Raw genomic sequence first — 19684 nt, 5'->3', positions numbered from 1 at the left:
GGGGAGCGGGATGAATGGGCCATGTTTCGGGGTAGCGATGCCCCATGTTTTTACCAGAAGGGCAGGGCCCTCCTCATTCTTAATTCAGTCCATTTCCTTCCCCTGAGGGACTGGCTCTGGGGTGCTGAGGCTGGGGCCAGGCGACACATGGACTGTCCATGCCAGAGTCAGGAACACGAGAAAGGAGACACACACTGAGCTGAATGCTGGAGGGAAAGTTTATTATCACATCACTGTGCTGAGATTGCTGAGAAGAGCCGAGCGTGGGTGCGACAGGGAGAGAAGGGGCAGAGCAGAGCGGGAGTGACACAGCATAACACAGCGATGCTTTGCAGAAGGGACTTTGCAGCCGGGGACACAGGATCTGGTCTCTCAGGGGAGCCGGAGGGACCCAATTCACTCACAGCCCATGTCCTGGGAGCCCCCAGGTCCAGGCGAGCTGCCTCCCCTAGGCTTTGCACTTACAAACGAAAGAGAATCTCCAATCACAGGGATAATCGTGCCATTTCTGAAAACCTAGAAAGAAAAACAGAAATGACCCGTGGGGTGGGGCAGGCTGGGACGTTCCTGCTTGTACAGTGACCCCAATCCTGCCCCATTCCAAGCCCCTCGGAGAAGATCCCAGCTCCTGTGCACAGCCCTGAGGAAGAGGAGGGTGGGATGGAGCCCTGAGCACCCCAGGTTGGGGCAGCCCCATCCTGCAAAGAGAGGCCGAGGCTCACTGTGAAAGGGGAGACGCCTGGTCCATGTGCTATTGCTCCTACCTCTCCCGCCCTATGTGCCCCCCACCCCAGCCAGAGGGCAGAGGAGAGAGCGAGAGCCCTGCCCCAGGACTGGGGGCACCTGCTCAGGAACTGGGCTGCTGCCTTCCTCCCTGCTGAGTGAGCTGCCCCCAGCCAGGCCCCCTCCATGCCCTGCCTGCCTGGGTCTGGCTATACCCATGGGAACATCTGTCCCAGGCAGGGCTCAGCCGCCGTGCAGAGGGGATGTGTCCCTGCCCCAGGAGTCAGTCTTACCGGACTGCTGTGCGCGGAGCAGCACGTTCCTCCCTCAGACCCCGTTACCGCTCTGCTCCGGGGGTGTCTGTGTCCGTGCCCGGGGGCTGCCCGGCAGCAGTATTCCTGCTGAGTCAGCCAGAGAGCGCCCAGGGAAGGACAGTCCTGGGGCTGGGCTGGGTGGGCTCTGCCCCTCAGCAGCACCCCAGGGCCAGCAGGGAGCTCCGCGGGGGGTATAGGCCTGTTCTCAGTGCCCTGTTCCCTTGGGTGCAGGTTTCTGCTGCTGTTTGACTCTATCCCCGTCCAGTGACTGCGGCCCTGGCTGTGCCCATCTGCCGGCATCAGGCTTGTCGGACACTGAGCCTGTAACTCAAGACTGTATCATGATTCACATGTGCCAGGGGCTCCGTTAAGGTTACATGGGCAGCCTTAGACTGACACTTCCTTGACTTTGGGACTTTCATGTTCCTTTAACATAATGTTTTGGGTGTAATTTAGGAATAGTTGATAAAAGTAACAAAGAAATAATGTTTTAGTAAAATGTTAATCAATTACTACAGAGCCCAGTGCTCAATGGGCTGCTTGTTGCCATAGCGTGTGACTGTCTAACACACCCGGCTCATGGCGGGCCCAGGCCTGTCCCAGTGATGAACGGAATTGGTCTGAGACCCGGCCCTGCCCCTCGCTCCCCCCACCCACTGGCACTGCAGGCCCCACACAGACACAGCACTCAGTGATCAGGGCCAGGCGGGGGATTAGTTGTGAATTTCGCCCCTCTCCTGTTCACAGCCTGTCTGCAAAGCGACCCCTCGAATCCACCAACACTGGCTAGTCCAGGGGTTCTCAAACTTGGGGTCCTGACCCCTACTGGGGTTGCAGGGTGGTTACATGGGGGTCGCGACCTGTCAGCTCTGTGGGGCTGAGAGCTCCGAGTTCCCATTAAATTAAATGACCCCCCTCATTGGGAATGTGTAACGGGGGTCCCATTGAGAGGCTGGCTGTGCGACAGGGGGCACCAATACAAAAAGGTTGAAAACCACTGGGCTAGTCACTGTCACCGTCTGAGCTATTTGGATCTTCTTCCCCTCCCCGCTGGCGCTGTGAGCACCCGGTCACGTACAGCACCGCCGCGGGGTCTGCTCCCTGGCTGCAGCTTTTGCTAACGATCCCCTCCCAGTGCCAGTTTCCATGGGAACAGTCATTAGTGCTCAATCTGTGAACGTTCGGAGACTGGGTAGCACTTTCACAAGCAGCCGGCGTGTGTGCAAATGCTTGTGAGTAACACGAACCTGTGAGGGGGCCAAATGCAGCTCTGGTGCCCACATCACTGTGTGGATCAGTGTTTGCACAGCAGGGGTGCAACAGCGACTCAGAGCCGTCACCCTTTAACAGCTCAGCAGAGTCCCCGTCTGGTGCCAGGGGTGTGTGTGTGTGTGTGTGTGTGTGTGCGTCTGTGTATGTCTCTCCTGCCTGTCACTGGAGCAGAGACGTGAACTGACCCAGGGAATTTGGTAAGAAGGAGTTTTACCAGGTGAGACAAGGGGTTCTCTCCTGACTGCCCTCCCAGCAGGGAAGAGAGAGGAGTAAGGATCTGCACTCCAGAGCGCGCTGGGGACAGCCTGGATCAGAACCTGTGTGGTCAGAGGGCTGCCAGGGTTCCCCTTGTAGGCGCATATGGCTCTGATCCACCGACTTACCTGGACGTTCTAACACCACACAGTGCTCCTTTTTGCGCGGACTATCAGGTTGCCCTTTATCCCAAGCTGTGAAACTGAGCAGGGAATTATCTGACCACCTCCAATCTTGATCCTGCAAAGACAAAGGAGAGCAGAGCCCCTGTAAAACCCAAGGTTACGCAGCTAGAGACGTGCTCCGGAGCTGAGGGGCCATGGGCAGGGCATGGGCAGAGGCTGCCCAGTGACACTAGAGACACTGATAATTGCTATGAAATGTCAGCGCTGACAACCAGGGGTACGTTTACTGGCAGCTGAAGTTACAGCAGGACCTGCCCAAGCCCTCGGAAGCATGAAAACAGCAAGTGAAGGGAGAGTCTCCAGCACCCCCTGCCCCTGCCACCCCCACATCGCCGAGGGGAGCGCACCCCGACCTGCCCTCAGGTTCCACGTCCATCTCCAGCCCAGCCCGACAGGCAGCACCTGCAGCGTCATCCCACGCGCTGTCCCGCAGCCCCACGCTGCTGACCCCGTTCTCTCTCGTGTGCACAGACCCAGGCGACGACGCTCCCAAAGCCCATCCACAGGGGAGTTACTCTGCTCCCCGCTGCAGAGATCACGGCGGTAGGTCTGGGGGACGGGGGCGCTGGATGAAGCTGGGGTTCGCACTGTCGGGGATCAGGGGCTGCAGCAGAATTAGTCACCTGGCAACCCAGCCAGTGCAGCCAGCCGGCCGCAGGCCACCCGCCTGACTGCACCCCCTGCCTGGGCCGGAAGGGCAGCTGGCCGGCTCTTAGCCCAGCAGCTCTCTGGCTGCTCAGTGTGGTCATGCCACGGCCACGATCCTCCCTGTGCTGCTGCTCCTCGCCGGGCTCCTGTCCTGCTCCAGCCCTGCTCCTCCTCCTGCTCCTGCTGGTTTCCCAGCCTTGCTCCTGCTCCGTCCTGGCCGCCTCAGCTTGCTCCTGGTCCCGGCTTCCTTACCCTGCCCCTGGGCTCCGGCTCTGACCCTTGATGTGCCTCCTGGGTCCCCTCCTGGCTCTGACCCTCGGCTTGGCTATTAATTCCTGACTCCGGCTCCGACCCTTGTATTGGATCCGCTTCCTGCTCCTGCTCCGACCATTAAGCCTGACTGCCCACGGCCCCGCCTCTATCGTGTGTCCCTTGGGCTGTTTGCTGGGGAGGGAAGCAGAAGCCGTATGTGCCTGGAGTGGGCTGCCAGCACCTCAGCCGATGGGAAGGAGCCGGGAATGTTGGCGACAATCCCCTTGTTCTGTCCGTGCGTTCAGGGATTCAGGTGGGTCCTGATCCCCCCCTTCCCTGTCCCTGAAGGGAGTTCTGGGTTATTAATTCCCCAGGGTTTTGTACGGGGCCGTGTCCCTCGGTGGGCAGCTCCTCGGTGGGCGGGTGCAGGGGGAGCTGCCGAGGGGCAGAGGCTGACGCTGCCCCACACTCAGTTGACCCCCCGAGGGGCGAAAGGCTGCGACGTGGCCCAGGAGGTCTCTGTCTCTGGCATTTTATCACGGTGAGAAGTGAGGAGGCCAAGAGCAGTCGGGCGTGTTTAGCAAGTGACGACAGCCTGTCGGCTGGAGGGAGCCTCGTGCAGGAGTCTGCGCCATCCTTGTGCAAGTCCCATGTCACACACACGACCACACACAGTATCCCCGCCGGCGCCCTGCCCCGAGTCCATGGGGGAGCAGCAGCTGCTGAGCAGGGCCCCAGGGAGAGTCACTGACTGAGCCTGTCCTGGAAACGAGCCTCTTTGCTGGACTAGAGACTGGACTGGAGAGCCCCACCCCCACCCCCCAGGCACTGGCCTGCAGAGCCCTGACTGGCGACTGGACTGGCCCAGGGGCCAAACGAGAGCCGCGGTGGCTCACTTTGAGCTGTAAGTGATTAAGCCTCTGTAGCTCGGGGGTATCTGCAACCTCCCCGTTCCCGCCAGCCCCGGTCACTGCCCTTTCCTGAGCCTGTGTCGGGTGGGTATCAGGACCCACTGGGGCTCCCCCTACAGGCCTGGAGCTGAAGCGCCTCTGGCCAGGTGACCCCCCCCCCCCACTAAGGATGAATACACACAGAGCGACAGCACTCCCAGGGCTCTATGCCCTCGCATTGGTCGCTCTGCCCGTGGGGCTGCCCCTTTCCCCGAGCCCTCGTCTACACGTCTCGTCTGTGTGGGGCGGGGCTGACTCTCGTGCCGGGCGTGTACGGTGTGAGCACAATGGGCCGGTGTGGTGGGTCCCTGGGCGCTAGTGTAACGAATGTGAATATTAATACCAGCAGTTTATACTCTGCACCGGGCGCTGGGGATCGACACTGTGACTGAAAACACAGGCGGTCACAGCCCCTTTTCACCCCGTTCCCATGGAAATCCTGCTCTAGTGGCACCCCCGCCCCAAACAACAACCTCACTGAGCAGAGACACAGAGCCCAGGGGCCTGGGGAGGGGCTGCCAGAGGCAGAGCGGGCACCGGGCACTCACCTCCATAGGGTCTGAGAGGCCGATCCAGACGGGACGCTTCTTTTTGTGGTACTTCTTGATGTAATGGGCTAGCATTTTATTTTCTCCAGGACTGTGAATGGAGGCGAGATGGGCCCCGTGGCAGTGGTGCTGGCAATGAGCCTGGGAGAAGAAAAAACAAAGCTAGTTACCCCCCACCCCCCACTGCAGGGAGCAGTAGGAGCAAATCCAGCACTGCTCTGGGCCCTGCCTCCCCCGGGCAGCAAGGGCTGTGAGGGGACAGGACCCCATGTTAGCGCCTCTCCCCTCCCCAGGACCAATGGGAGGAGCAGGTAGAACCGCCTCCCTCTCTCCATCCCCCTTCACCTTCCCAGCCCCCACCCCGCTCGGCACAGCCACAGCCACCCTGTGCCCTGCTGGCGGCACCGAATCCCTCCCGCGCCAGCTCCTGGGCTCTGCTCTGAGCACTGGCCTGCCCTGGGCCATGGCTCTGCCAGACACACCCGCTGTCATGCTGGGAGGGGAGCACAGGTGTGGCTGATGAAGGGCCCTGTGCTGACCCCAGGCACCCGGACTCTGCCAGGCGCTCGGCTTGTGCACGTGAGCAATTAGCACCACATGACCTCAGTGCAGCCCTGGCCGAGGGGATTTCCTGGCAGCTCTCACAGGGTCCTACAGCCCGGGCTCCAACCAAGCCCAGAAGCCTACACAGCAATGAAACTGCCCCGCAGCCCGAGCCCTGTGAGCCTGAGTCGGCTGAAAAGCACTGAGGGGTCATGGCCACAGCCAGCTGAATGGGAGCTCTCAGTGCCGTGCTGCACAAGAGGGCAAGTGTGAGCCTTGAACGTGCAAGCAGAGGCACGGGGCAGTGGGTGAAACTTCCCCTGGGGGAGGCTAGCTTCTGTCCCGACTCTTCCGCCCACGGCTCCGCCCAGACTCCACCCCTGCTCCACCCCAGGCCCCGCCTGCTGCTGACTCACCGCTCATCTCTTCACCCCCTGCAAGTTCCCCGCTCTCCTTTCGCCTCCTCACCCCCCCACCACCCCCCTGCCCACTCCGAGATACCCCCACTCCTGCCATGCCACTGGCTCACCACTCCCCTCCTCACCCTGCTGCTGGCCCCACCGCTGCAAGACCATCCCCCGTTTTCACCCTAAAGCACTAATAAGATTTCCCTGTGGGAACTGAACAGCTATAGATCACTTGCCAGATAGATTCTCCGCTGTGTGGCAGAGTTCGGTGCATACTGTATAGAGAGAGACTTGGTTTTTCAGGCTACCTGCGACAACCTCAAGTCTAATCTCCCTTGTATTCAAAAGTGTTTGTCATGGACAGCCTGCATTAAAGCAGTACTTTAATCACCTTTCTTACACAGAATTCCCTGCCAGACTCGCTTACTTAAACTGGGCTTGAATAAAACAACTGGATCAAGAAATAAACTCACTGGCTATGTCTGCTCCTCCTTGAGCGAGGTTAGTGAAAAATACTTCTGCTGGGTGCAGAGAATAAGTCACATAGCATGGTACCAAGTATCAGGGGGTAGCTGTGTTAGTCTGTATCCACAAAAACAACGGGGAGTCTGGTGGCACCTTAAACACTAACAGATTTATTTGGGCATAAGCTTTTGTGGGTAAAAAACCCACTTCTTCAGATGCATTGAGAACTACTGATGGGTGGCATGGCATGGGAATTACTGACGGGTCATTTGGAAACTGCTTTTAACCCAAATAACACATTTTCCTACAATAGAAAAAACAGCTGAATGTGGCCAAAGACTTCCTGGGCATTGGCAAATGCCTGTTAAATGCCTTCATTAACACTTTAATGGCCCATTAACACTTTCAATGATCAGCTACTAGTTCTCTGTAAGGCTATTTCACTTGTGTTAAGTTTCTCAGAGCATAAGAACATAAGAGCGGTCATACTGGGTCAGACCAACGGTCCATCTAGCCCAGTATCCTGTCTGCCGACAGTGACCAGTGCCAGGTACACCAGAGGAAATGAACAGAACAGGTAATCATCAAGTGATCCCTCCCCTGTTGCTCATTCCAAGTTTCTGGCAAACAGAGGCTAGGGGACACCATCCCTGTACATCCTGGCTAATAGCCATTGATGGACCTATACTCAGGGATCCCCTCTGCTCCCCTGTTCACTCCCCCGACTGCTGCTGGCTCACCGCTCACATCCTCAAATGCCCCCCAGCCCCTGTGGGGGGGGGGTGAGGAGGAGGGATGCAGCCAGCTGCGGGGACCTCTGAAGGGGGGTGGAATGGAGGAGAGAAGAAGAGAGGAGGAATCATAGAATCATAGAATATCAGGGTTGGAAGGGACCTCAGGAGGTCATCTAGTCCAACCCCCTGTTCAAAGCAGGACCAATCCCCAACTAAATCATCCCAGCCAGGGCTTTGTCCAGCCAGACCTTAAAAACCTCTAAGGAAGGAGATTCCACCACCTCCCTAGGTAACCCATTCCAGTGCTTCACCACCCTCCTAGTGAAATAGTGTTTCCTAATATCCAACCTAGACCTCCCCCACTGCAACTTGAGACCATTGCTCCTTGTTCTGTCATCTGCCACCACTGAGAACAGTCTAGATCCATCCTCTTTGCACCCCGCTTTCAGGTAGCTGGAAGCAGCTATCAAATCCCCTCTCACTCTTCTCTTCTGCAGACTAAAGAATCCCAGTTCCCTCAGCCTCTCCTCATAAGTCATGTGCTCCAGCCCCCTAATCATTTTTGTTGCCCTCCGCTGGACTCTTTCCAATTTTTCCACATTCTTCTTGTAGTGTGGGGCCCAAAACTGGACACAGTACTCCAAATGAGGCCTCACCAATGCCGAATAGAGGGGAATGATCACGTCCCTCGATCTGCTGGCAATGCTCCTACTTATACAGCCCAAAATGCTGTTAGCCTTCTTGGCAACAAGGGCACACTGTTGACTCATATCCAGCTTCTCGTCCACTGTAACCCCTAGGTCCTTTTCTGCAGAACTGCTGCCTAGCCACTCGGTCCCTAGTCTGTAACAGTGCATGGGATTCTTCCGTCCTAAGTGCAGGACTCTGCACTTGTCCTTGTTGGAGAGGGTTCAGAAGAGAGCTCCAAGAACAACATGAGGTCTGGAAAACCTGCCTCACAGAGGGAGAGTTGCAGGACAGCTAGAAGATTTCTGACTGTCCCTCCTTCCACTGTCCATCCCTCCCATCCACAGATGGCCTTGCCCTGTCCCCATGCCCCAGACACAGCCCTGCTGGGTAATGGGTCTGTTACCTGCCCCTGTTCTATGCCAACATGGAGCAACTGCTCCCATAATAGTTACAGGCCAAAGCACTAAACAGCATTGCAGGGGCACTACAGAGCAGAGACAGTAGAAACCACAATGCCCCTAGTGTCCCCAGAGCACAAGCACAGGGAATTCCCAGCCCCATGGTCACATCAACGTGCACCCAGTGCCCCACACAGCATTACACAGCATTATAGCAATAGGGATGTACTACCACCTCCCTGACCAGGATGGTGATAGTGACTGTGAAATGCTCAGGGAGATTAGAGAGGCTATACAAATAAAAAATAAAAAAACAATGGGGGATTTCATCTATCCCTTATCCACTATCTACTATCCACTATACCCTACCCACTATGTACTATCCACTGGGTAAAAACAACGAGGAGTCCTTGTGGCACCTTAGAGACTAACAAATTTATTTTGGCATAAGCTTTCGTGGGCTAGAACCCACTTCATGAGTTGCATGGAGTGAAATATACAGTGGGCAGGTATATATATATATATATTACAGCACATAAAAAGATGGGAGTTGCCTTACCAAGTGGGGGGGGGGTCAGTGCTAACGAGGCCAGTTCAAACAGGGTGAATGTAGTCTATTCCCAACAGTTGACAAGAAGGGGTGAATATGAACAGAGGGAAAATTACTTTTTGTAGTGTTAATGAGGGTGGATGTGGCCCATTCCCAACAGTTGACAAGTAGGTCTGAGTATCAACAAAGGGAACATTATTTTTTGTAATGACTCAGCCACTCCGAATCTTAATTCAGGCCTAATTTGATGGTGTCAGCCAAGCCCTAAGATAGAACTGCATTTGTGCCAATCCCTCAGGCAGAGACAAACACCTACAGGATCTCTATCAAGTGTTCTTAAAACTATAATACCCACCTGGGGAAGTGAAGAAACAGATTGACAGAGCCAGAAGGGTACCCAGAAGTCACCTACTACAGGACAGGCCCAAGAAAGAAAGTAACAGAACTCCACTAGCCGCCACCTTCAGCCCCCAACTGAAATCTCTCCAGTGCATCATCAAGGATCTACAACTTATCCTGAATGATGATCCCACACTCTCACAGTCCTTGGGAGTTAGGCCAGTCCTCGCCTACAGATGGCCCCCCAACCTGAAGCAAATATTCACCAGCAACTACACACCACACAAAAAGCACTAACCCAGGACCTATCCCTGCAACAAACCCCTTTGTCAAATCTGGCCCCATATTTATTCAAGGGACACCATCATAGGACCTAACCATATCAGCCACACCATCAGGGGCTTGTTCACCTGCACATCTACCAATGTGATATATGCCATCATGTGCCAGCAATGCCCATCTGCCATGTACATTGGACAAACCAGATAGTCTCTATGCAAAAGAATAAATGGACACAAATCAGACATCAAGAATTGTAACATTCAAAAACCAGTAGGAGAGCACTTCAGACTCCCTGGACTCTAAATAACAGACTTAAAAGTGGCCATTCTTCCCCAAAAAAACCTTCAAAAACAGACTTCAACGAGAAACTGCAGAACTAGAATTAATTTGCAAACTTGACACCATCAAATTAGGCCTGAATAAAGGCTGGGGGTGGCCAGGCCACTACAAAAAGTAATTTTCCCTCTGTTGATACACACACCGTCTTGAGACCTTCAGCACAGCCCTGGCATTGGAGCTAAGGGAGCCTCTTTTATAACACCAAGTAAGGAGCAGGCCCTTCATGAGCTGGCTTCTAGAGTGAGACAAGACCCCACCTGTGTCCAGGCCGTCCCTGATGTCCCTGGCAGACACAGAGCATTACAAATGTGTTGGGTCCAGAGGAGATCGTGCCCCACTGGGGGCTACATTTACATTGTATTCTGCTCCCCAGCCTGGCCAGGACAGGTTGTTCCCTCACAGCCTCTTCCCAGGGCTCTGTCTGAGGCAGTGTGAAATGTGCCAGCCCTGGGCTCCCACCTAGGGTTGCCAGGTGTCCAGTTTTTCACCAGAACACCAGTTGGCAAAGGGACCCTGGTGGCTCTGGTCGGCACCGCCGACTGGGCTGTTAAAAGTCCGGTCAGCAGCACAGCGGAGGCCCAGGGCTAAGGCAGGTTCCCTACCTGTCCTGGCTCTGTGCGGCTCCCGGAAGTGGCCGCCAGATCCCTACAGCCCCAAGGCACATGGGCAGCCAGGGAAGCTCCACATCCTGCCCCCGCCCTGAGTTCCACAGCTCCCATTGGCTAGGAACTGCAACCAATTGGAGCTGCAGGGAGCACCTGTGGGCATGAGGGCAGCATGCGGAGACTCCCTGGCCACCCATATGCGTAGGGGCTGCAGGGACCTGGCAGTCACTTCCTGGGAGCTGCAGTAAGCGTTGCCGGGACCCCATAACCCAAAGCCACTCCCACACCCCAACCCAATGCTCAGCACTGAGCCCCCTCCTGCATCCCAAACCTCTCATCCCCAGCCCCACCCCAGAGTCCACACCCCCAGCCAGAGTCCTGACCCCAGCCCAACCCCATGTCCCAACCCGGAGTTCTCTCCTGCACCCCAAACCCCTCATCTCCAGCCCCACCCAAGAGCCCACACACCCTCCTGCACTCCAAACCCCTCGGTCCCACATTGGAGTCCCTCCTCCACACCAAACCCTTTCTTCCCACCCCCACCCTAGAGCTCACACCCCCAGCCCAGAGCCCAAACCCCCCTGCACCCCAACCCCCTGCCCCATCACGGAGCCCTCTCCACACCCCAAATCCGTCATCCCTGGGCCCACCCCAGAGCTTGCATCCCCAGACACAGTCATCACCGCACCCCCTCGCACCCCTACGCCTTGCCCCAGACCGGTGAAAGTGAGTGAGGGTGAGGGAGAGTGACAGAGGAAGGGGGGATGGAGCGAGTCAGGGCGAGGTCTCGGAGAAGGGAGTGGCTGGGGTGTGTCCTTAGAAAGTTGGCAACCCTATCCCCTCCCCTCCTACCGAAGCAGATTCCCCAGCCCAGCCCAGTTCACTGACTCTGATATTCACCCTAAACCTCCCCATCCCCCAGCTTCCAGCTCCAGCCCAGCGCCCCTGAGCCCCCCTGCCCCCAGCCTCTCACCTCAGCCTCCATCCAGTTTTTTTCTTTGGGGAAGAATCGATAGCAGCTGTCATGGAAGGAGAACCAGCCTGTGGGACACGACATAGCCTGTGCCCCTGCAGAGAGAGAGGGGGCTGGGGGCAATGGTGGGGACAGGACACTGCAGTTAGAGGCCGTTTCATAGGCAGAGCTGTGGCTTTCCCATTAGCACAAAAAACATCGGGATCCCGTTGGGGGCTGTGTCTGGCTGGCAGGACCCTTCAGGCCCTGGCGCTGCAGGAAGAAGCTGGGTTTGCCCAGACCCCACATCGGCAGAACGGGGCCCCTGAAACCCAGCCCTGAGCAGGGATCCCAGCCGGGCAGGGCCTCGGGGTTTGAATGGGGCAGGGGCTCCTTTCCCCAGGGCTTCCTGAGGGGAGGAAGGAGCCAGTGCACAGTCGGGCGGCTGATAGACCCTCCCTGCCCCTGCCCCAGGGAAGTGGGGAAATATGGAGCTGCCAGCCACAGTGGCCCCCGTTCAGCTGCAGCCCTCGGGCAGAGGGAATTTCTGCCACCCTGAGCGTCTCCCCCTCTCCCCCTGGGCCATGCGGGACAGTGGGACCAGGAAGCTGAAAGGGAGGGGGAGGGGTGTGAAGGTAACACCCAGGGCCAAGGGGTGAAGCTGGGGGAGCAATGGGGTTGGCACAGACTGGTACTAGAGAGGAAATCGGGAGCAGGGGCCCAGTTCTGGATGGAAGGAGCTGGGGGGTTGTAGGAGGAGGGAAGGGGAGAGAGGTGCCCAGGGAGATGGGGCATAAAGAGGGGGAATAGCAGGGATCTGTGGTGTTGGGGCGGAGGGGAGGGGAACACTGTGCAGGCTCTGCCCTTCTCAGGGCTGGGGGCACAGAGGGACAGGGTGGAGCCGTATCCCAGCAGAGGGAGGGAATGGGACAGTCTAGAGGAGAAAGGCACAGTGTGCAGGGAATGGGGCAGCCCAGCCGGGATCAGAGGCCGGATTGGGGAGAAGCTGGGGTTGGAGCGGAGCCATGACCAGCCCTTGGAGAGGGATCCCATGGGGACACGCCCAGCCAGTGGGAGGGGAACACGGGAGGATGGGATGGGAGCCTGTAGCTGATGGGGGCTGAGCGCCCATTTCCCAGGGACTGGTCCCACCCAATCCTCATGGGAAGAGCTGACCTATGGGGGGCATTTCATCCACCTTCTCTCACCCACTCCTTCAGGAGGGGCCGTAGGGTTGGTCTCCCCAAGGCAGTGACCCTCAGCAGCACGAGATGGGCAGAGGCTCTGGAAGTGACGAGGGAAATGAATTCACTTCCCAATTTCCACCATGGCAACCAGCACCCGGGGATTCCAGCTCTGAGGGCCGGGCAGGGACTCACCTGCCAGCGAGGGGTTATAGGTCAGGCAGCCGAGGAGGCAGAGGCTGAAGTAAGCGACTGGCCCCATCTTCTCGCTTCCCCTGGGGAGAAAACACACAAGGGAGATGGGGCCATGAGACCCTGAGACACCCCCCGGAACTGTTTGCTAAAGGGCCTGGCTGGGCTGGAAAGGCCCCGAGAGTGATCCCTTCCCCCAGCCCTGGGGCACCGAGCTCGGAGCCCATCTCCCTGGGTCCGAAGGGCCCTTCCTCTTCCACCCCTCACTGAGCCGTGCCCCAGGGACAGAACTGGACACCCAGCAGGGAGCCAGGTCCCAGCTCCTCAGTGGCTGGGCTCTGCAAGCAGCATCTCCAGGGACTCCCCAAACCAGGGCTGCAGGTGGGGAGGAGCCGGGGGTCAGCAGGGAGGCCATGGTCACTCAGATGGGACTTGGATCCTAGGAAACAGGGTCCCATTTGCAGAGCAAAGCAGTTCTCAGAAGGGGCATTTGCCATCTCCCACTGTTCCTCTCACCCCCAATTCTGGAGCTGGCAGGTCCCCACGGTAGCCACCTACATGGAACGTGGAGGGAGGGCACAGAAGGGAGGAGGGAAGAGTTTGGAAGAGGCGCCAGTGCCACCAGGATGGAGGCCAGTCTGTGTGCACGTGGCTGGAATGTCAGCTGCAGGTGCAGCACCTCTGCAATCGTTCTCTGACTAGAGACCAGTTTAGTGTTAGAAACATGGAGCCTCTCGTGTTATCACCCAGCACCTGGAACACGAAACACCCACTGACCCCACCCCGGGGCCTTTCCCCACTAACAGGTGTTTCAATCACACTCATATTTCCAGCTCCAGGGAGATCGTGTGTCTGGAAAGCCAACACCGTGTGGCTGGGGTCGGGGGGAGGGTCAGGGTTATAGTTACTGCAGCCCATGGTGGGGGCTGGGACCCCCGTTGCACCATGACTGGGAGAAGGGGTCCAATGGGAGAGCCGCCCTGCACAGTGATGATCCAGCAGGGACTGGACACAGACTGGAGGCTGGGCCCAGCTCCCGGAGGGGTAGAGCGCTGGGCACAGCTCCGCAGGGTGTTAGGGTGCTGTGTGCAGGGCTGTGCGGGGTGGGAGGAAGGGGTGAGACAGAGACGGCCCCAGGGTCGGGGGACACACACGGGACAAGTTTGGCCACCCACCCCCGTAACAGATCAGCTGCCGCCAGCCACCCAGCGCAGGAGGAGGAAGAAGCTGGAGGAAGCCAGGGTCTCACCTGATTGTCTCGCTGGGTAGCTGCTCTGGTGCTAGGCCAGTCCAAGTGCAGCCTGCATGGGACACTGGCCGGACACGGGGCATTTATAGACCAGTGCGGGGAGGGGACCAGGTGTCAATACTGAACATGCAGATCTGTGCTGATGGCAGCTACAATCATTTAACGCCCAGGCAAACAGAGATAAGAGGAGCCAGGCCCCAGCCACCAGCCGGGCTGTGAGCAGGAGGAAGCATTTGTCAGGGCTGAGATAAATGTTAAAATAAAAACTCTTCCCCCCCCCCCCCGCATCTGTCAGCGCTGAGATGAGTGTGGCTGTAGGGAGCCATCGTGCCCTGGCCCTGACTGGCCCAACTGCTCACGTCCATCCTGTCCCATGGAAAGTTCCGGGCAGATCCCCAGGGAGGGTAAATCAGCTGGAGTCCCCCTGAAGTCAGGGGGGGGATCCCCAGCGGGTACAGTCTGGTGTGGGGCTATTGGAGTCCTGGGGTCAGACCCCCAGCGGGTGGGCGTTGCTCAGAGCTCCGCTGGAATCACCGGGGCTAGAACCCCAGCGGGTGTAAACTGGCCAGAGCTCCACGGGAGTCAATGGAGTCACACCAGCTGGGGATCAGGCCCCCATCAGTGCAGGGTAAAATGGCAACTTTCCCAATTCCCGGCCCTCAAGCCCGGGGAGGCACTCGGCCCATCACGCGCCCTGTGCTTGGCTCGTCAGCGCCCTGCACTGGGTGTTGTCATTTATACCTGTGCGAAGAGACTGAAATGCACCATCCTCCCTGGGCAGCGATTTACACGTACCGGGCTCTGGTGTAAACGGTGACGTATGGAGCCGGGACAATCAGGCCCATGAGAATTGGATTATAGCTTGAGGGCGCTGCCTGTGGCCGAGGTATTGGCCCTGTTCCAGGCTGCCCACGCTCCCTCCTGTCTGTCTCTGCTGCATTTCAAGGGAGCCCATTACCCTGGTATGTAGGTGCTGACCATGGCCCAGTGAAAGCGGTGTCAGACTTGCCCCCGAAGTGACTCTGTTCTCACATGTCTGTGGCTTGGCCGCTTGTATCTGGGGCTAGTGAGACTGTTTAAAGGCCGGGCACAGCACAGACCCTGTGAATTCATGACACCTGGTAACTTCACTCATCGCATTTCCAAGCACCAGCTGACACCTAATGTGAATGTTATGCATAGATTGCAAGGCCAGGAGGGACCATTGTGATCACTGGTCTGGACCCCCCCCGTAAAACACAGGCCAGAGACCTGCCCCACAATAGTGCCTAGAGCAGAGCTTTTAGAAAAACATCCAGTGTCGATTTTAAAATTGCCTGTGATGGAGAATCCACCATGACCCTGGGGAAGTTGTTCCAGTTACTCTCACTGGTAAAAATGTCTGCCTCATTTCCAGTCTGAATTTGTCTAGCTTCAGCTCCCAGACATTGGACCGTGTTACACCTTTGTCTGCTAGATTGGGGAGCCCATTGCTAAATATCTGATCCCCATGTAGGTACTTATAGACTTGAATCAAGTCACCCCTTAATCTACTTTGTTCATTTAAACACATAAGGCATGTTCTCTAATTCTTTAATCCACTGCCAAACACAGATGTAGAATAACCTCACTGCTCCTACTTGAGATTCCCCTGTTTTTGTATCCCAGGTTTGCATTAGTCCTTTTGGCTACGACATTGTGCTGGGAGCTCATGTTCAGCTGGTTATCCATCCCCACCTCCAAATCTTTTACAGAGTCCCTGCTTCCCAGGACAGAGGCCCCCATCCTGGAAGTCTGGCCTGCATTCTGTGTTCCTAGATGTCGGCATTTACATTTAGCCATGCTGAGACACAAATTGTTTGCTGTACCCAGTTTACCAGGAGATCCAGATTGCTCTCTATCAGTGACCTGCCCTCTTCATTGTTAACCACTCTCACAAACTTCGTGTCCCCTGCAAACGTATCAGTGATGGATTTATGTTTCCTTCCAAGTCGCTGATAACAATGTTAACTAGTATAGGGCCGAGAACTGGTCCCTGCAGGACCCCACTGGAAACAAACCCACCCCATGGTTGGAATGTTCCGTTGGGAACACCCAGAGCTGTGGCCCCCATGTTACCACAAGGCTGCAGCAAGGGTGAGCTTAGCTGGAGATTAGTCAGCTCCCTGCCACACCAGCCTACTCCACCGTGGGGGTTCCCCCCACCCCTCCTGCCCTTCCATGGTAGCTCCCGCAGCCCTCCCACCCTCCCTGATCCACTAATTGGGCTTCCCCACCCCTCCTATCCTCCCTGCCCTGCCATGGGGCTCCCCCACCCCTTCTGCCCTCCCTGCTCCACTGAGGTGGACTCCCCACCCCATCTGCCCTCCCTGCCCTATCATGGGCATCCCCCACCACTCCTATCTTCCTAATCTGTTGTGGGGCTCCCCATCCTCCCTACTTCCATGCTCTGCTCTGGGTGCTTCCCCCACCCTTCCTGCCCTCACTGATCTGCTATTGGAGGTTCCCCCACCCCTCCTGCCTCCCTGCTCCATCGGGATGGGTGCTGGAAGGACTTATGAAACATCCCTGGGGTGGGGGAGGACCAAAGGGAGATGAGAGCCAGGGGCCACCCTGCAGGGGGTGATGTGCCAGGCTTCACAAAGGGGAGACACCCAGTTCAGTGCCAGCTGGGGAGCATGGGACCCTGGGCACTCTGGTCCTTGGGGGGGCAGTGCTGTGGGTGGTGGAGAGCTGGTTTGACACTGTCCCAGGGCCCAGGCAGCTCACACAGGGTAAGTCTGGCCACCAGGCCCCATCCAAGGGATTGGCTGCCACCAAAAGCCCAGCACCCAGCACCGAGGACCCAGCACGGAGGGGAGAAGGGACTGGAGGGGTCAGGGACTCACCTGTCCGTTTGTCTGTCTGTCTAGGTGGCTGGTCCAGAGCACTGGGTATTAGAGTTCAGCCTGTGCCAGGCTCTGGTTCCCCGGGGGGTTTATAGCCCAGCAGGGGGAAGGGGCCCCGGGGGAGGAAGAAGGAGGAGGCTGAATTTGGAAATGGGACCAGATGTGACAGTTCAAACCCAGTAAAGACTCAGATAAGAGATGGCAATCTGCCCCTGCTTCTGCTCAGCTTCCTCCTGCCCCCTGAGATGCCCTGGCGTGGCTTGAGGGGTGAGCGTTATTGCTACTCAGTCACAGTCTAGCACTGGGAAGGTGGCACTGGGGCAGGCGCTGACGCAGATGGACGGCCCAGAGGGCACATGTGTTACCCAGGGTTTTCAGAACACAAAGCTGTGGTAACTGAAGTGTTTCTCTCCAGATGGTGTCAGGAGTAATAATTGGGAACACAGCAATTCCATCTGAGAAATGATTGATACAAGCAAGTGTGCTTTTATCAAAAAATACAATTTATTTGATATTAAGCATACAGACGCAGACATACACAATGCGTTTAGGACATCCTAGGTATAGTTGCCCACAATCTGAGATGGTTTTGAGCCATCACCATCTGGGCATCCAGGGGCCCTCTTTCCATCCAGCTAATGGGGAGTTTAGATGTCAGCTTCTTGCTTGAATAAAAGCTCCCTTGGACTGCTCTGAGGTATTTACTTTTACCTAATCTTTTATGGCTAACTCTAACAAAGCACATAACCTATAGTGACTCCTAGTGGGTAAGCTCAATAACCTCCACTGGGTCACCAATTCTCCTAATTTCAATAAACTACTCATTATCTCCAAACATTTCTAGTATTTCCAGCCGGGAAAACAACATGTCAGGGGCACCAAAAACCAAGGTTGCTATCTACTCACTCTCGTCCATAACTTTCTGTCCCATCCTCCCATTCTGATTAACAAACTGCAAGTATGCACCTGTCTGACTTTGTCTCACAAAGGCCTCAGATTATTCCTAGCTATGTGACGTTTGGTTTTCAGCTGGCAGTGGTTGAGCATACAAAATGGCTGACTGCAGTGCTGTCAGGTTCTGGGGTACATGCAGGGATGTCAAATTCCAGGGCACACATGGGGCATATTTCTTGAAGAGAGGGTGTGAAGGGGACACAGCAGCAGTTTGATTCCCTGCCTGAATGACCCCCATCACCACCACCCTCCGTCCCTGAGCACCCAGCAGTGAGCACCCTCCAGGCTCAGCACCCTCCACCTGCCCTGAGCCCCCAAGCCCTGAGTGACTCTTGTGGCAGGAACTGGTCTCAAGTCATGTGCTGTAAATTGGGGTCTGTCTCAACCTAGTTCACTTGTATTTGCAGATGACTGGTGTCTCCCCATACTGGGGGGGCACAATCTAAAAGGGAGGACATGTGGCTGCCCCAGATGTCTCCTCCCCCACCCTACCTGCATCCCAGGGCTGCCACGATCTCCCCCCTACCTTTCTGCCCCATGTTACTTGGAGGGGAAGAGCCTCTGTCCTTCTGCTCTGCTGGCTCCTCTCCGGCACATTCGTCTGCGCTCTCTGGCAGCTGGGCCTGGGCGACGAGTTGGAGGAAACTGCTTCTCATGCAGCTGAAGCTGACTGCTCCCATAGAAAGCTTGATTTGGGAGGGGCAGAAGTGGTGGCCCCCTCCCTGCCCGGGCTTGGCTTATGGGAACAAGGACTGAGCATGCTGGAGGACCGGGGGCGGGGGGGCCTCTGGCTCACTTGGCCCCTGTCTCCGGAAGTTTGGATTGGATGGGGAGCAGCATTCCAGCAGCTGGCATGAGAATAGGATCTGGTCCCGCCCCTTCCGCTCCCCACCCTGGCCAGCTGCGGGGGTGGGGGGCACTTGATCCTCACATGCCTCCCCACATATTACCTTTGCAGTGATGTGAGGTGTGTGACAACCCAAACCTTACAGTGATGACGTCAGTCAGCCCCTGTGGTGCCAGTGGAGAGATGAGCCTGGGCTGCCTGTTACAGACCGTGCTGGGGAAGAGGCGGTAGACTCAGGGTCTGTTATCCAGGGACTTGGACACAGGCTCAATGTCACTGAACCAAAGGCCTGCGAGGGGCCTGGGGCATGCTGGGAGCCTTGGTTATCACAGTATCAGAGGGGTAGCCGTGTTAGTCTGAATCTGTAAAAAGCAACAGAGGGTCCTGTGGCACCTTTAAGACTAACAGAAGTATTGGGAGCATAAGCATTCGTGGGTAAGAACCTCACTTCTTCAGATGCAAGATTTGCATCTGAAGAAGTGAGGTTCTTACCCACAAAAGCTTATGCTCCCAATACTTCTGTTAGTCTTAAAGGTGCCACAGGACCCTCTGTTGCTTTTGGTTATCACAGATGTTAAAGCCAGAAGGGACCACTGTGATCATCTAGTCTGACCTCCTGCTTCACATGGGCCAGAGACCCCACCAGTTAGTTCTGTGTCCGGCCCAGAGTGTCTGGTTTCATATGGGAAGATCTGTAGAACCGACCAGTCCCCACCATTATTTACCACTCCACAAATTCTTCTCTCACCTGCTAATATCACCAGCAGAGATTTTATATTATCTTTCAGGTCATTGATGAAGATATTGAATGGCACTGGCCTGCAACACCCTGCTACGTACACCGCTAGTGGATCATGATTTCCCAATGACAATTACCTTGTGAGATCTATCAGTTAGCCAGTTCTTATTTTATTTAGTATGGGTGGCATTGACAATTTTA

At 56.5% G+C, this 19684-nt stretch overlaps 1 protein-coding gene across 2 annotated transcripts; it reads right to left on the bottom strand.

Annotated features, from left to right (window-relative positions):
- Positions 1-205: 205 nt before the first annotated feature.
- On the bottom strand, positions 206-17030 carry LOC135889171 (C-type lectin-like). 2 transcript variants are annotated; one of them, XM_065416987.1, is made up of 7 exons: positions 16944-17022; positions 14077-14289; positions 12831-12910; positions 11473-11585; positions 5148-5288; positions 2693-2804; positions 206-516 (listed from the first exon to the last, which is right to left on the bottom strand). In XM_065416987.1, the coding sequence occupies exons 2-7, from the start codon at positions 14157-14159 to the stop codon at positions 449-451; spliced, it is 597 nt and encodes a 198-aa protein (XP_065273059.1). In that variant the 5' UTR covers positions 14160-14289; positions 16944-17022; the 3' UTR covers positions 206-448. The 2 variants fall into 2 exon arrangements, with proteins under 2 accessions (XP_065273059.1, XP_065273068.1); XM_065416996.1 differs by lacking the exon at positions 14077-14289 and having other exon boundaries at positions 16944-17030.
- Between the last annotated feature and the right edge of the window lie 2654 nt (positions 17031-19684).

This window comes from Emys orbicularis, chromosome 1 (genome assembly GCF_028017835.1).
Source record: "Emys orbicularis isolate rEmyOrb1 chromosome 1, rEmyOrb1.hap1, whole genome shotgun sequence".
Lineage (NCBI taxonomy): Eukaryota > Metazoa > Chordata > Testudines > Emydidae > Emys > Emys orbicularis.
This window is presented reverse-complemented; position numbering and strand designations above follow the sequence as displayed.